General features: G+C 49.0%; 1 protein-coding gene across 1 annotated transcript in view; it reads left to right on the top strand.

Moving 5' to 3' along the window:
• The window catches only part of COL11A2 (collagen type XI alpha 2 chain), a 96,606-nt gene that overhangs the window by 56,439 nt on the left and 24,313 nt on the right, over positions 1-15,854 (top strand). Inside the window, exons 31-47 of the mRNA XM_081901297.1 lie at positions 105-158; positions 883-936; positions 1,689-1,733; positions 2,463-2,516; positions 2,826-2,870; positions 3,796-3,849; positions 3,946-3,999; positions 5,902-5,955; positions 7,593-7,700; positions 10,102-10,191; positions 12,484-12,537; positions 13,126-13,233; positions 13,635-13,742; positions 13,836-13,889; positions 14,006-14,059; positions 14,486-14,593; positions 14,868-14,921. Coding sequence (XP_081757423.1) covers positions 105-158; positions 883-936; positions 1,689-1,733; positions 2,463-2,516; positions 2,826-2,870; positions 3,796-3,849; positions 3,946-3,999; positions 5,902-5,955; positions 7,593-7,700; positions 10,102-10,191; positions 12,484-12,537; positions 13,126-13,233; positions 13,635-13,742; positions 13,836-13,889; positions 14,006-14,059; positions 14,486-14,593; positions 14,868-14,921 — 1,152 coding nt within the window. The remainder of the gene's footprint in view (positions 1-104; positions 159-882; positions 937-1,688; positions 1,734-2,462; positions 2,517-2,825; positions 2,871-3,795; positions 3,850-3,945; positions 4,000-5,901; positions 5,956-7,592; positions 7,701-10,101; positions 10,192-12,483; positions 12,538-13,125; positions 13,234-13,634; positions 13,743-13,835; positions 13,890-14,005; positions 14,060-14,485; positions 14,594-14,867; positions 14,922-15,854) is intronic.

Here is a 15,854-nt window from a genome sequence, read left to right as displayed (position 1 = left end):
TATTATTTATCTGGTTTTACTCCTTTTTGGGGTTTCAGGGCCTTCTCCCCGGGGCTATAAGGTCTCCTTGCTCACTTTATTTTTTACGTCTCTCTTTCTTGCAGGGGAAACTGGGTGTTCCGGGTCTCCCTGGGTATCCCGGCCGACAAGGACCCAAGGTCAGTATTCCTCCAAATTTAGGTACTTGAACTTCCTTAATGTTCAGGGAAGTTTTAAATGTGTGACATTTTAGTGTATTTTTAAACTTTGTTGGAAGCCGCCCAGAGTGGCTGGGGAAACCCAGCCAGATGGGCGTAGTACAAATAAATTATTATTATTATTATTATTATTATTATTATTATTATTATTGACTCCAGTTACTTTTGCTCTTGCACGCCCACCAAAAAAATATTCTCACCAGTGTGTTTCCTACAGCAAATAACGGCCATAAATCAATTGTGAACACGGAAAACCCCAAATATCTGCAATATTCGGCCATATTCCCTGGATTCTCTGTAAAAGCGGAGCAATCGAAGGATGACGATTTGGAGGGTCGTGGGAGCCATTTCCTTCCCCTGCAAAGAAGGGGGGGAAATAAATTTTCCCTGTGTGGATCTGTACCGGCCCCCTTGTGGCATCACCGGTACCCAACACTGTGCCCCCCTAATAATGGGGGTGGAATCATCCCATCTCCCTGCAGGGAGAGAAGTTGTGTCCGTCCTCCTCCCGCCTCCTTCGTGGCCCCTGCACTCTCTGGGCCCCCCACTCCAATTTTCATAGAATTGTAGTGTTGGAAAGGACCCCCTGATGCCATCTAGTCCAACCCCTTGCGATGTCCTGGCTGGTCCATGCCAAAAGTCCTCTTCCACCTTGTCTTAACCTCCTCTTCCTCCTCCTCTCCAGGGCTCTCAAGGCTTTCCTGGCTTCCCTGGGACGAACGGCGAAAAGGGGGGACGGGTAAGTGGCCCCCTCCTCCTCAAGGACCTCCTTCTCTCCCAGCCCACCCCCCAGCAACTTCTCTTTTGAGTGGGCGGTTTCGGAAAGACGCCGAATTTGTTAAATTAAATAGTTTCGAATAGATTGCTGCTGTTCTGAATTTATTTTTTTAAAAAATTTTTAAATTTTATTAAATTTTATTAGATGTTACCCCCAAAAAAATGAAAAGGAAAAAAAAATACATAACCATACATAAAACCTATGCAATTTTCCAGAATGCAGACTAGAAAAGAAGATGAAAAATAAAAGAAACCAACCAAAACGAAAAAGAATGAAGAGAAAAAATGTTTTTCATAATCAATGATTCCAAATTCATACTTCAAACATTACGATATATAAATCCTAGTTGAAATATTCTAAAAGACTTCCACCACTGTTCTGAATTTTATGGTGGCGGCGTCTTCCTTGGGTGGTCGTGCAGATGTCTGTTTTAAACAGTGCGTTTTCTAGGGTTAGGGGAGCTGGGGGTGAGTCTATGGAACGTAGGGCCCCCCAAAAGTGAATGACTGTTGTAAAGGAAGCCCGAGTTCCGATCCTGCCAAAAGGTGTTGGAGCAGCTGGGGGGGGGAAACTAAGCCCCTTTCGCAGGCTGAAGCCAAACTGTGTTTATTCGTCGCACAGCTAGAGGGAGGGAGAGGGAAGGTGGGGGGCCGGGGGGGTTAAATGTTTGTGGGATCCTGCTGTGGATCATCTGCCTTTGTTCCTCCTTGCAGGGGATCTCCGGGAAGTTGGGACCCCGAGGCGAGAGAGGCCCCACGGTGAGTAGCCAAGGAGGAAGGTGGGGTGGGTCAAATCGGGTGGGGGGCAGTCTTCGCCTTCCTATTCACCACCCCCAGTTCCCTCCCCACATCTTAATGGCTGCTGACTTCCTGGTAACCCAGTTGGGGGGGAGGCGGGACCCACACATACTGTCTTTCCCACCCATGGGAAGGGGTGCCAGGTCAGGATCACCCTAGACCCAAAATTCCAGGGCCCAAGCCTGAGATGTGGGGGGAGGCCCTGGTGATATCATGGGGGGCAGATGGTGGACCCTAGTGGTTCTTCCTCTGTGTGTGCTCCCTCCTACTGGTGAGGCCTGGAGATGGAGGTTAATTGGGAGAGGGGAAATGGGAGCAGAGGAGGGCAGACTCTCCTGAGAGTGTCTGCAATAATTTTCAGAGACGGAGGATAATTGGGAGAGGGGAAGGGGGAGCGGAGGGGGGCAGGCTCCCCTGAGAGTGTCTGCAATAATTTTCAGAGACAGAGGTTAATTGGGAGAGCGGAGGAGGGGAGGGGAGGAGCCCCCACCCAAGAGGATCTGCAATACCGGCAACCCCCGTTTTAGGAACCACTGATACATGCGCGATCATGTGCTGAACCCGGAAATGACTGTAAGGAGGGCGGAACTGGATCCCCTCAGATGGGAGGGAGGCTGCGCTGGGATGAGTTGCCCCCTGGCTCTCTGGATCACTTACTTCTCTCTCTCTCTTTGCCCCCTGTTCTTCTAGGGGCCACGAGGCCAGCGGGGGCCACGAGGGGCCACAGGGAAGTCTGGAGCAAAGGTTGGTTTATGGGATATGGGATATGGGATATGGGGCTCTTTGTCTCTGGACTCAGCTATACAGCTGCAAATATAACGTTTCAAGTGTGTTTTAAGTGCATTATCCAAACGTGACAGTAGATGGCGATGTTGAGCTAACCACAAGTTCAATATATATCTTAAAACGTTTTTTAGAATAGCATTTCCACAGCGTGTTTTATATATGTTTAGATTCAGCCTCCCTTTTCAGGGGCCTCCTGGGTTCTCTCAGGGCTGGCAGGGGCCATTCTGTGTTTCTAAATAGCTTCCTTTTCGTCTCATCCTCATGCAGGGCACCTCGGGCAGCGAAGGACCAGCCGGGCCCCCCGGGGAACGGGTGAGTAAACAGGAAGGAAGACGGGGGGGGGTTAAGGAAAGATGGAGGAGGAGGAGGAAGGAGCCCCCCGTGAGAATCTCGGGGAATTAAGAGAGCACCGAGGTTCGAATTTAAAAGCGCACACCATGTCAACATCCAGTAGCAGGGAGTTCCAAAGGTCACAGCTGCCTTTCCTCAGGCATCGCTGCTCTGGAATCTGGGTGGTGATGGCGCATCCGGATCCAGCACAACATTTATTTATTTTATGTATTTGTTTTGTGACATTTATTTACTGCTTGACTGTAAACAAACAAACAGCAGCCTCCACATGGTTTGCAAAAAAGAAAGAACAATAAAATTGTCAATGAGAAAAATTAACAGCAATAATTTAGGACTTTGAGAAAGTTAAACAAGCATATTAAAACTCACACTGCCTTCTAAGCCCCTGGGTATAAGGTTTTGAGCACGGCGAAGGCAGCTGCCTGCTATCAGGTGTCAGGGAGTTCCCAAGGGCAGACCCTGCCCAACTAAAATTTATAACTTTTATCAATGCAGTTGTTCTGTGTTGCTGGTCGCTCTCTGGGTGCTGCTGCTACTTAGGGGTCGGTTTCCCCTGCGTCACCGTCTGCTTAGTCGGTAGAGCATGGGACTCTTAATCTCACGGTTGTGGATTTGAGAGCCACGTTGGGCAAAAAGGATTCCTGCTTTTAAAATTATTCTTATTTATCGCACTTGTATACCGCCCTGTGCCCACGGGCCTCAGGGCGGTGACAACATAAAATCACAAAATCTAAAAATACATAATATAAAAAACCCAATAACACCCCCCCTTACAGGGGGTTTGTCCAGATGACCCTATGGGGTCCCAATGGTTTTAGGAAGCCTTGCGGTTCCTCCTCCACCAGCTGCTTCTCAATGTTTCCTTCTCCTTCTGCGTCTTCCGCAGGGTCAACCGGGACCACAAGGACCAAACGGATTCCCTGGGCCAAAAGGACCTCCGGTGAGTTCTCGGTTATCTGCCCCCACACTCTGCCCACCCCCTCTGGTCATCCCCCCTCCGGCCACCCACTGACCCTCTTGTCTTCTTTGCCCACAGGGCCCCTCGGGGAAGGACGGTCTGCCCGGACACCCTGGCCAGCGGGGAGAAGTCGTAAGTTACTCTTTGCTTACTCTTTGCTTATTACTCCTAGTACTCCTACTCCTAGTACTCCTACTCCTACTCCCTCTCCTCTCCCCTGGTGGCTTCCACTCAGCACCCCATAATAATCTTTGGGAGAAGCTGGCAAAATGCAGGCTGGACGACATCACTGCAAGGCGGATCTGTTGGCTAACCGAACTCCGAAGAGCAACATTCGTTTCCTTATGAAAGTTCAGTGGTACCTCGGTTTTCGAGCGTCTGGGAAGCCGAACATTTCGGTTTCCGAATGCCGAAAACCTGGAAGCAGCTGCTCCTGTTTTTGAACATGCCTTGGAAGTCGAACGGCTTCCGCTGTGTGTTTTTTTTAGTTTTCACCATTGAAATTGACACTCTCCCTTTGTGCCTCGGTTGTCGAACGTTTTGGAATTTGAACGGTCTTCTGGAACGTTTGACAACTGAGATAACCACTGTATTTCTATCATAGAACTAGATCACAGCAGTTTGTGATTATATAAACGTAAAAACTATTTAAAAAGTAAAAGCAAGGCAAAGAATTAAAAACAAACACTAGCAAACCATCGCAGAAGGAACTATTCGTAATCACCTGGTGGAATCAAAAGGTTTCCAGCAGGCGTTGAAAAGCTGGTAGGTCTCCAGTGGCAGAGTTCCACAGGGCTGCGCCGATGACACCGAATCCTTGGCTTCTCATTGTGGTCAAATGAGCCTCACCAACTTGGGGAATGACCAACGGCACTCAGGAATTGAGCTGAGCTATAAAGGTTCAGACAATCCCTTAGGTGACCTAGAACCACTTGAGTTGAGTTGAGTGACTCTGAGTGTCTTTTTTTTTTTTTTTTGCTTTTGCGCTCTGCACACACTCGGGGGTTTTCACGCATTTGACGGCTGGCCCTTGGTGCATCAAAAACCCTGCTTTCCAACGGATCCCCCTCACTCCTCCATCGCATCTCACCCCACTTCTGACACCATTGTGGACACCAGGTCACTCAGGAGGAATCCCACCCAGGGGAAACAAGAGAAAGTCGTGTTGTAAACAAAACCTACCCCTTTCTCCTTATGGGGTACCCAAGAGCCCATATAGAGTCCTTACGTAGGCTCCCCAGTGGCGTAGCGTGGGTTGTCAGCACCCGGGGCAAGGCAAGTAATTTGCGCCCCCTAAACTGTGGATTTGCGCCCCCTAACCCGTGGATTTGCGCCCCCTAACCCCCAGATGTTGCGCCTGGTGCGGCCGGCCCCCCCTGCATCCCCCACGCTACGCCACTGAGGCTCCCTATTGGTAGGAGAAACTAACAGAGGCCAACCCAAGAATATTGAGAAGCAAAGCAGCTAGTAAGCCTGATCTTTATTGATCTGTTGCAACAGGGTCCTCACTTACCACATGCAGGAGGGAGGAGGAACCCAGAACAATGGCGTGCAAGGCCTTATATAGACATTTTAAATTCCCTGCCCTGGAGCTCAAGACCTCCCCCCGATACATCATACCTACATCACAGAAAAGGCGGTCTACAGCAGAAATCTGAGTGTGTTGTTTATCTCGTCTGACAGGTTACCTGTTAATGCTCACTTGATTGGATACCCAGGGGAGCCTGGCCAGTCTTTTGTAATGATCAATACTTAGTTCCTGAGCCAGGTCACAGGCTCATAGCTTATGCATACACAGACAGACATACCCTTAAGACAGGACTTGTGAAGGAAAAGACAATGGGGAGGCTTTTCCATTTTCCTTTGACTTTGCAGAGAAAACATTTGCTCAGTTTGGGAATAAAAAATGGTTTCAGGTCGGTCTTCCTGCGCTGATCTATGTATGTGCTTGGTTGGTACATTTATTATATATCTAAGACTTTAAAATTCTTATCACAGTTGTAACCTCCACCCCCTTCTTTCTCCCCCTCATAGGGATTCCAAGGCAAGACCGGACCCCCTGGAGGACCGGGGGTTGTGGGCCCCCAGGTAAGGAGACAGGGGTCACTCTTCTCCTCTCCAGCACCAGCAGAGCAGCCAAAAAACTGACCCTGGGAGGGGATGGTCAGAAGATGGCAAGGGCGGGGCCTGTTCTGTTTTAATCACCTGTATTTTAACAGATTTTAGTTTTTTATATTGTTTTAGTTCTGTTTAGAGTTTGATGACTTTAAAACAATTACATTGAATACCTTTCTAGTTTAGTTTGATGTCTTTTTTATATAACTTTTTATTAGTTTTTTAACATACCATTTTCAACCACAATTGAACATACTTTTACATCTCATTCAATTTTTTTGACTTCCATCAGTCCTGTCTGAAAATTTTCCAATCTAATCTCTCAGTATGCATTTCTTATTTTTCCTATTACATTTCAAACTCATAACCAATATCTCTTTCTTTTTCTACTTTGTAACACTTCGTCTATTTCTCCTTACAAAACTTCTTGTAGTCCTACTAGTGTAATTTGTTGATTACAGTTGCTCTTCAAATAATTCAATATACTTCTTCCAATCTTCTGTAAATCTCTGGTCCCTCAGATTTCGAAGCCTTCCCATCAAATTGTCCAATTCTGCGTAGTCCTTTAATTTCGTCTGCCATTCTTCTTTCGTCGGAATTTCTTCTTGCTTCCATTTCTGGGCTAACAAAACTCTTGCCAGTTTAATTTTATGTCTTAATTGGTTGGAAGCCACTCAGAGGGGCAACCCAGTCAGATGGACAGAATATTAATATTAATATTAATATTAATATTAATATTAATATTAATATTATCTTGTCTGTGCAAGTTACATTGAGTCCTGGCTTGGGGAAAAGTCAGGATATAAATGCAGCAGCAGCAATAACAACAACAACAACAACAAATTATGAATAAATAAATCACTAATAATATCAATAATAATAAAATCTGGAGGGTGGGGAAGGGATTGTTTGTGGACGGCTCTCTCCTTGCTCAGGGGATTCAATCCTTGGAGGTTTTTAAGCAGAGGTTGGCTGGCCGCCCGTCATGGACACTTTAGCTGAGATTCCTGCATTGCCGGGGGTTGGTCTGGATGACTGTGGATGACTGTGTCTGGATGACCTGGAGTACTGTGTCCAGTTCTGGGCACCACAGTTCAAGAAGGACACTGACAAACTGGAACGTGTCCAGAGGAGGGCAACCAAAATGGTCAAAGGCCTGGAAACGATGCCTTATGAGGAACGGCTAAGGGAGCTGGGCATGTTTAGCCTGGAGAAGAGGAGGTTAAGGGGTGATATGATAGGCATGTTCAAATATATAAAAGGATGTCACATAGAGGAGGGAGAAAGGTTGTTTTCTGCTGCTCCAGAGAAGCGGACACAGAGCAATGGATCCAATCACAAGAAAGAAGATTCCACCTAAACATTAGGAAGAACTTCCTGACAGTAAGAGCTGTTCGACAGTGGAATTTGCTGCCAAGGAGTGTGGTGGAGTCTCCTTCTTTGGAGGTCTTTAAGCAGAGGCTTGACAACCATATGTCAGGAGTGCTCTGATGGTGTTTCCTGCTTGGCAGGGGGTTGGACTCAATGGCCCTCGTGGTCTATTCCAACTCTATGATTCTATGACTCTTGGGGTTCCCTCCATACCCTACACCTCTCTGATTCCTTGGCAGGGCCCCGCAGGAGAAACAGGCCAGATGGGGGAGAGGGGCCACCCTGGGCCGCCTGGGCCTCCTGGAGAGCAAGGCCTGCCTGGACCCTCTGGGAAAGAAGGCACAAAGGTAAGTCCTGGGCAGGGGGAGCGGGGTCTGGGTGCGAGGGCAAGGGCTCATGGGCAGCCCAGCAGGGGGAGGCGGGGGTGGGGTTACGGGAAAAATCTATATGTGAGGCTGCTCAGTCACCCAGCTCATTGGGCAGAGCCTGAGGGTCCCTGTGGAATAATAATAATAATAATAATAATAATAATAATAATAATAATAAAATAGTAATAATTTTTATTTATACCCTGCCCTCCCCAGCCAAGACCAGGCTCAGGGCGGCTAACACCAGATATAAAAACAATTGATTGAAATACAACTTAAAAACAAGATTAAGCACAACATTGAAATGCAGCCTCATTTCAGTAGAAACTCAAATCAGAGGAGGAAAACATCAAGTCTCCACCAAGGCCAGCTATCCAGACTGGTCCTACGTGGGCCAGAAAAAATGCCAGGGATAAAGGAAGGAGCCCAGCCACCAAAGTTTATTGCGCAACAGGTTCAAAGAGGAATTTTGAACCGTGAGGATGGGGTGACAAAGACTTTTAAAACTTTCCCACCATATCCCAGAATACAGTTCGTACAACATCATCGATACATCATTGCTACATCACTGACATGTCGCAAAAGGGGAGGGGTAGACAGGGGTTAAAGGGACGTGGGTGGTGCTGCGGGTTACTAGGACTTGCCGATCAGAAGGTCGGCGGTTCAAATCCCCACGACGGGTGAGCTCCTGTTGCTCAGTCCCTGCTCCTGCCAACCTAGCAGTTCGAAAGCACATCAAAGTGCAAGTAGATAAATAGGTACCACTGCAGCAGGAAGGTAAACGGTGTTTCTGTGCGCTGCTCTGGTTCGCCAGAAGCGGCTTAGTCATGCTGGCCACATGACCTGGAAGCTGTACGCCAGCTCCCTCGGCCAATAAAGCAAGATGAGCACCACAACCCCAGAGTCGGCCACGACTGGACCTAATGGTCAGGGCTCCCTTTAGCTTTTAGACAGGGGTTACACTAGTTCAACCTTGGCAAACATGTCCAGACAAGTCCTTGGTACAAGATTAGCATAAGCAGACATGGCAGGGCAAGACTCAGGTATAAGATTAGCAGAGGCAAACACCTCTGAAGTCCCACCACCCAAAGTACAATAGAACTTCCTTTGCATGTCTGGACGCCTTGGCAAGTCTTGTGATGGGATTAGGCTTTCCTTGGCCAACAATCAGCTCAGCAATTGTCACCTCTGGGCACTTCCTGGGGTAGGAGGTGTGCTTGGGGAGATGGTGGGGAAAAGAGTCGTTTTTTTGAAGGGCAAAATAGTGTTGAAATGGAGGAAACTGGCAAAGGAGTTGATTTTATATTACTGTATTTTTCACTCCATAAGATGCGCCTGACCATACGATGCACCTGGCTTTTAGAGGGGGAAAGCAAGGAAAAATATATTCTGCGCAGAGCATGTAAGCGGCTCTCGCTTTTCTTGCTTTAAACCCTTCCATCCCTCCTCCCGCTTCGCTGAGAAGCCAGCAGAGCAAGAGCCATAGCTGCACAGCGCCTCTTCTTCTGGCTTCCCAGCAAAGCGGGATGAGGGACGGAAGGGAGCCCTTAAAATGGAGCGCTGAGCAGAGCCTGGCAGTGGCTCTTTCCGGCTTTTCCGGGAGGTGTGGGAAGGGACAGAGGGCAGCCCGTCAGTCCCTCCTCCCTCCTCGGGGAAAAGCCCCCAAGAGCTGCGCTCCCTTTAAAGAGCCGCGTGAAGCGTGTGTGTGGCTCTTGGGGGCTTTTCTGCGAGGTGGAAGAAGGGACTGACAGGCTGCCCTCCCACCTGCATTCGCTCCATAAGACGCGCACACATTTCCCCTTACTTTTTAGGAGGGGAAACATGCGTCTTATGGAGTGAAAAATACGGTGTTTTTAAAGCCACGTAACTTCCCTGAGCTGTCAAGTCGAAAGGATACATTTATGCATAATATCTGTAACATTTAACAACTTTAAAGATGTGGGCCCCCCCTGTAATTTCCATAACAGGGGCGTAACAGGCTCCCAAGCTCTCTAAGGGACCCCGCTACCTTTCCCGGGGACCCACGGGGTGAAAACATCCAAAGCGGAACCCCTTTTTGGGGTTCCAAGTACTGCGCTAGTTAGGCTCAAAAGAGGAGGTTGGAAGCTCAAACTGTGCTTTCAAAGGACTAGAAAACTTCCTTGGAAATCCCCTTTACCCTCTAAGCCCCGCCCCTGGTATCACAGGCTCCTCCCCTTAGCACCCAGGCCCCACCCAGTGCGCCCCAGAATTCTGAGCCTCGGGATACCTTTCCCCCTTCGAGGATCCTGCCGTGATAGATTCAGGCCCCTCAGCCCAAGAAGAGGGGGTCCGGGATCTGGGGGGCTCTGACCAGGATTTGGGGTTGTCAACGTATCCTTTGCCCCCTTCTGCGTTTCAGGGCGACCCCGGCACCCCCGGAGGACCCGGCAAGGACGGCCCGGCTGGGCTGCGAGGCTTCCCCGGAGAGCGTGGCCTGCCTGGAACTGCCGTACGTACTTGGGGGGGGCTCCTTCCATGGGGCTGGCCTGGGAAAACGTAGCCTGGGTGCAGGGGGGGCACAGCGTTTTGTGTTGCAACCATCCTGCCTGCTCTGGGGTTGAGATTAAACTGCCAGGAACTAAATGTCTGTAGAAAAATACTCAAATCCTGCATTGCAGGTTCTAGCCAGGATTTTTGGGGTTTTTTTGGGGGGGAGAACCTCACTTAGTTATGGATTTTTATTGATTTGGGAGGGGCAGCTGCCCCTCTCTGCCCCCTCTTGGCTACACCCACGGTGCAACAATACAAATCTAGTCAGTAAGAGCATAACAAGTTAGAAGTTAAAAACAAACTTGGGGTTTTTTGTGGGGGGGGGGTCCTCTTCATTTGCCTGCATGGGCCAGGCAGAATAGAAAGAATTTCAGCAAGTCTGTGAAAGTTGGCATGGAAAGGGCCCCCTGATTCTTCAGTGGCAGAGAGTTCCACAGGTTAAGCACTGTTTGTTGGAGGAGATGCCAGGAAACAGGGACTTCTGTTCATATGTGGTGGGGATGCAAATATGTACATTTTTTTATTTTTTTTTTGGTGAAAGGGTGTTTAAGGAGATGACAGAAATCACTGGGTTAAAGCTGACCAAAAGTCCAGAGGTAGCATTATTATCAATTTACGATGGGACAGAAGGTTCACAGGCTAGGAATTTATTGACAGCTGCACAAATTATTATAGCCAGGAAGTGGAAGGGGCAAGGTGAATATAAAATGGAAGAATGGTATAAAGAGGTCTGGGATATAGCTATTAATGATAAATTAACATGTGCCATTAAGGTAAGATGGGGAATACACAGGAGGAATGGTTTTGAGGAGATACGGAAGGTGTTTGCAGAATTTGTACTGTTAAGATGGAAAGTTCCGGATGCTACAATGACTTAGGGCCAGGCTGTCTGAAAAACCGCATTCCCTCTGATAAGGCTGCCCAGGTTCGGGGGGGGGGGGCTTTTCTTGGTCCCACCACCCTCCCAGGAAGACTTGGGCAGGACAGGGCCTTCTTGGTGTTGGCTCCTCCCAAGCAACTTTGGAACTCCCTGCCTGGGGAACCCAGACTGGCTCCTTCCTGCCTTGTTGTTCTTCTGCTGGCAGCTGAAGGCTTTTTTATTCCCACACTTAAGGTGTGTTATTTTAGGCGGCCCCCAAAGCTTAAGTTTTGCAGATTTCTTCAGTGAGGGGTCTTAAAAATATGTTTTGGTGTGTGAGGCATTCAAATCGGCTATTATTTTTGCGACTGGGGAACATTAGATGAAGAAGCCCATAAACTGCTTTCGGGAAACCAAAGAATTTTACCTTCTGAAAATGTCAGGTGATGCTAAATAATAATTATTTATATTATATATTATTAAATAAAAAACCAATATTAATATATAATATAACTGCAAGTGCCTGGCAATAATTTTTAATGATTTTTATACAATTTTACACACGTTTTGCTTACCAAGCAAAACTGAGTAGCGTTAACTTCACCAAAATACCGTTCGAATTCCCAAATTATGTTGCAACTTTTTAGCACCCCTCGTTTTTTGAATGTGAGCATTGAAAAATTCACCACAGGCCTCTGGGATCTGGGCGGGTTTGTTTTCTGCTGTTTTTTTAGGAAAGGGTATTTCAACAGTGCTGTGCTGTTTATTTTTTTAGCAGGTTTGCTTTAATTCTATTAGTGTTTAATTAAACAATTTCCTTTTGTATGCTTTTAGCTTTTTGTATTTTACCTGCCTTGAGTCCCAAATAGTATTATTTTGGTTTATTTGGTTTATGATTATTGCCATTATTCATTAAATTGCTTATACCCTTTTTAGATCCTTTCAGCTTCTGTACTGAAAAATAGAATTATATGGTTGCATCTTGGGGTTGCAGTTCATAGCAGAAAAAGGCAAAATAAAACCCCACGTTGCCCTCTTTGGCAGCAACTTTAGAACAGAGGGACTCCCTGCCACTTGACCTGCACCTCCCGCTCCGCCTTGGCCCTGCTGCCAGCGCTGATCCTTCATTTGCTCACCAGGCTGTTTATATTTTACTTAGCTGTGATTCCTGCTTCACAAGGGCGGGTTGGACTAGATGACCGCTAGGGTCCCTTCCAACTGTGCCATTCTCTTATTCTGCCTTATTGGTGAGGCTGTGTAGCCCTTAGAAGTCTCTGCAACACTTCACATGACTAAAAGGGGAACGGAAGGAGGACTGGACAAGGGGTGGGTGTTTTGTGCTTGTGTGTCTACTTGTCGGCCTGCTTCAAACTCTTCCCTCCAACCCTGCAGGGCGGGCCTGGACTGAAAGGCAACGAGGGACCCGCCGGACCCCCAGGACCCGCCGTGAGTGTTTCCTTCCCCCCCCTTGGACCTGAGGCACCGACCCAATGCACACCCTGCAGCCACAATGCTGCCCTTCTCCTGGCACCTCCTGACGTGCCGATGGAGCTCTGCACATGCCCAAGAAACCACATTCACACCCATATCTAGGAAGAAGTTCAGTTCTTCCCCAGTTTTTCATCCCCGCCCCCCCCCCAGTCTTCAATTCAACATTTTGCAGCAATTTGTGTGCTTTTTTAAAAAAGCACAAAAGGTTATCATCAGAGGATTTTTTATCGCCAGCCTTTTTTTTCAGCCTACAGAAGAGCACCTGCAATTAAAATAGAGAATAAATAAGCCTATTGAAACATTTCAATAGTGGAGAGTCAATCCAGGAGGGGAGGGGAATTGCTGTCTAAATGGGTCTGTCGTCGTCTCCATGTTGGATCTCGCGTTTGGCGAGAGCCTGCGTCAGCTTTGAGCATCCCACTGTGCTGGGGTAGTGCAGTGTGGCTCCAGCAGAGGGTGCTCTGGGTACAAGCCCCTTTTCTCCTGCACTCAGCCTCCCTTCAGGATCAGGCCTAAGCACCCTCTTTTCATCTTGCCTTCCAGGGATCCCCAGGGGAAAGGGGGGGCCCAGGGCCAGGTGGCCCCATCGGACCCCCAGGAAGACCAGGCCCTCAAGGACCTGCTGGCTCGGCTGGGGAGAAAGGCGTGCCTGTGAGTAGGGGGGAAGGGGCAGGACTTATGGGTCTTCTTGGGAGGAAGGGAGGGTAGAGAAAAGGCAAGCAGAGCGGGGAGAGGGGCAGATGGTGGGGTACGGCAGAGGGCCCCCCAAGTTTTTATGGAGGGAGGGGGAATGTAATCAGGACCCCTCAACACTCTCTGGATTCCTGGGTCATGTTGATTAGAATCCTAGAATTGTAGACTTGGAAGGGACCCCCAGGGGTCATCCAGCCCAACCCCCTTCAAGGCAAGAATTTGGTGGATGAGATGCAGAAACTGCAAGTGGCGCTTGGGGTCAAGAACTCTGGGGCGCCCCTGGGAAAGGGGGGTGGGCGGTTGAGATTCCGGGGTGAGTCTCAGGGGCCCTCCACCTCACTTTCTCTTTTCTCCCCCAGGGCGAGAAAGGTCCCATTGGCCCCGCAGGCCGCGATGGCGTCCAGGGCCCCGTCGGGCTGCCTGGCCCCGCAGGACCTCCGGGGGGCCCAGGTGAGGATGGCGACAAGGTAAGAGTCTGGAGCGCGGCGTCTCCCCTGCCCATTGCCCCGGCCTCTGGGCTGGGCCTCCCCTGCTCACTCTCTCGTTTTCTCTCTCCGCAGGGCGAAGTGGGCGATCCTGGCCAGAAGGGCGGCAAAGGGGCAAAAGGAGAGCACGTAAGTTGGGGTCATCTTGAGACCTGTGGGGCAGGGCCATGAAATGCGTTGGGTGGGGCTCTTCCTCACCTGCCTCTCCATCTATGCCATTTGCCTCTTTCTCTTCCTCTCTGCAGGGGCCACCGGGACCCCCTGGCCCACTGGGTCCTCTTGGGCAACCAGGAGCCGCAGTAAGTCCTCAAGTTCATTTTACCACCCTGTGTCTGGTGTCATTCAGGAATTTTAAGAATGCCCCCCCCCAATTCAGCACAGTTATGAAATGTTCAGTTGACCATATTGATTCGATATAGCGGCCAGTTTTATCTGAACAGAGGGTTGCCTCCAGCTAAATCTCCAAACTTTTGGAGGCAGCCACACTAGTTCAATAAGCTTCCCACCATACCCTGTCAAAAGCATTTTTCAGAAGAGCGGTTTGCGCGACCCGCTAAGGAAGAAGCAAGATGAAATTTGAAACCGCCATGAAGATTTGGGTATCTTTCAGAAGAAAAGGAAACTGGTTTAGTTGTGATTCCTGCATTATGTATGTGGGGGGGGGGGGTTCCAGCTTGGGTGACCCTTGGGTGCCCTTTCTATGATTCTTGTCTTTCACCCTTCAGGGCGCAGACGGAGAGCCTGGAGCGAGGGGCCCCCAAGGCCACTTTGGCGCAAAGGGGGATGAGGGAACCCGAGGGTTTAATGGCCCCCCAGGGCCCATCGGCCTGCAGGTATGCCCAGGGACACCCTGAATGGAGGGTCACACCTCTCCTCCTCCCCCCGTCCAACCCTCCAACCTGCACCCAATTCCCCACTTGGTCATTCAGCCCCCTGGGTGGCCTTAGACCAGTCACTCTCTCCCCACCTAACCTACCTCACAGGGCTGTTGTGGGGGTGAAACGGTGGGGGGGGACATGTACTACCCCACCTCAAGCTCTGCAGAGGAATGAAGGCGGGAGAGAGATGTCATGATAAATAACCATGATTGATCCTGCCTCTTGACAGGGTCTGCCTGGACCATCTGGAGAAAAGGGGGAGACGGGCGATGTGGGGCCCATGGTAAGTGCTGCCTCCGTGCCCCTTCTCTCTCTCTCTCTCTCTCTCTCTCTCTCTCTCTGTGTGTGTGTGTGTGTTCCAAGGCACCCAAGTTTTGGGTTTTTTTCTCTATATTTTTATTTATACTTTTCAGATACCATATTTTTCGCTCTATAGGACACACCGGACCATAGGAGGGGGAGAACAGGGGAATTTTTTTTTTCTTGTTCTCCCCCTCTAAAACAAGATGCGTTCTGTGCATTCAAAGTGTGTTCACCCGAAGCCTCTGGAGCGTGGTGGGTGTTCCCGCTGGGCTCCGGAGGCTTTGGGTTCCTTTCGACCTGCTCTTTGGGGCTGGCGGGGGGAAGCACTGCTTTCCCCCACCCCCAGCCCCAAAGACCAGGTTGGAGAGCAGTGCAAAGGCGGTGCGCGCCTTCCCACTGCCCCCCGAGCTTGTGGGACTGTCATTGCAGCCTTCCCCCCACCTTCGTAATGCCTTCGTAGCCTCTGCAGGGCAGTGGGGTGCCTTCACCCCGCTGCCCTGTGGAGGCTTTGCGCAGCCATCCCCAAGCTAGAACAGCAAGACGGAGCGCTTAGCCTGCATTTGCTCTATAGGACACACACACATTTCCCCTTAATTTCTGGAGGGGAAAAAGTGCGTCCTATAGAGCGAAAAATACGCTATGTACATTTCACTGATTTTTACAATCATTTTGACTTTTAAAACTTGGCTTCCTCCCCCCTCTTCCTGCAGTTCCTTACATTTATTTTTAATATCTTCTGCATGTCCAAATTCACTTAATTTACTAATTAATTTATCTTATTTATATATATAAACTTATGTAACTGCAGGTTATTACAATTAACCCTGCCGGTGTTCTTATCTGTTTACAATTTATCTGTAAATATTAAATAAACCATTTCCGCTCTTTTATAAAAAGTTTGTTATCTTGATTT

The sequence above is a fragment of the Podarcis melisellensis genome (assembly GCF_964234715.1).
Source record: "Podarcis melisellensis genome assembly, chromosome: 2".
Taxonomy (NCBI): Eukaryota; Metazoa; Chordata; class Lepidosauria; order Squamata; family Lacertidae; genus Podarcis; species Podarcis melisellensis.
Note: the sequence above shows the minus strand (reverse complement) of the source record. Positions and strands in the feature narration are given on the sequence as shown.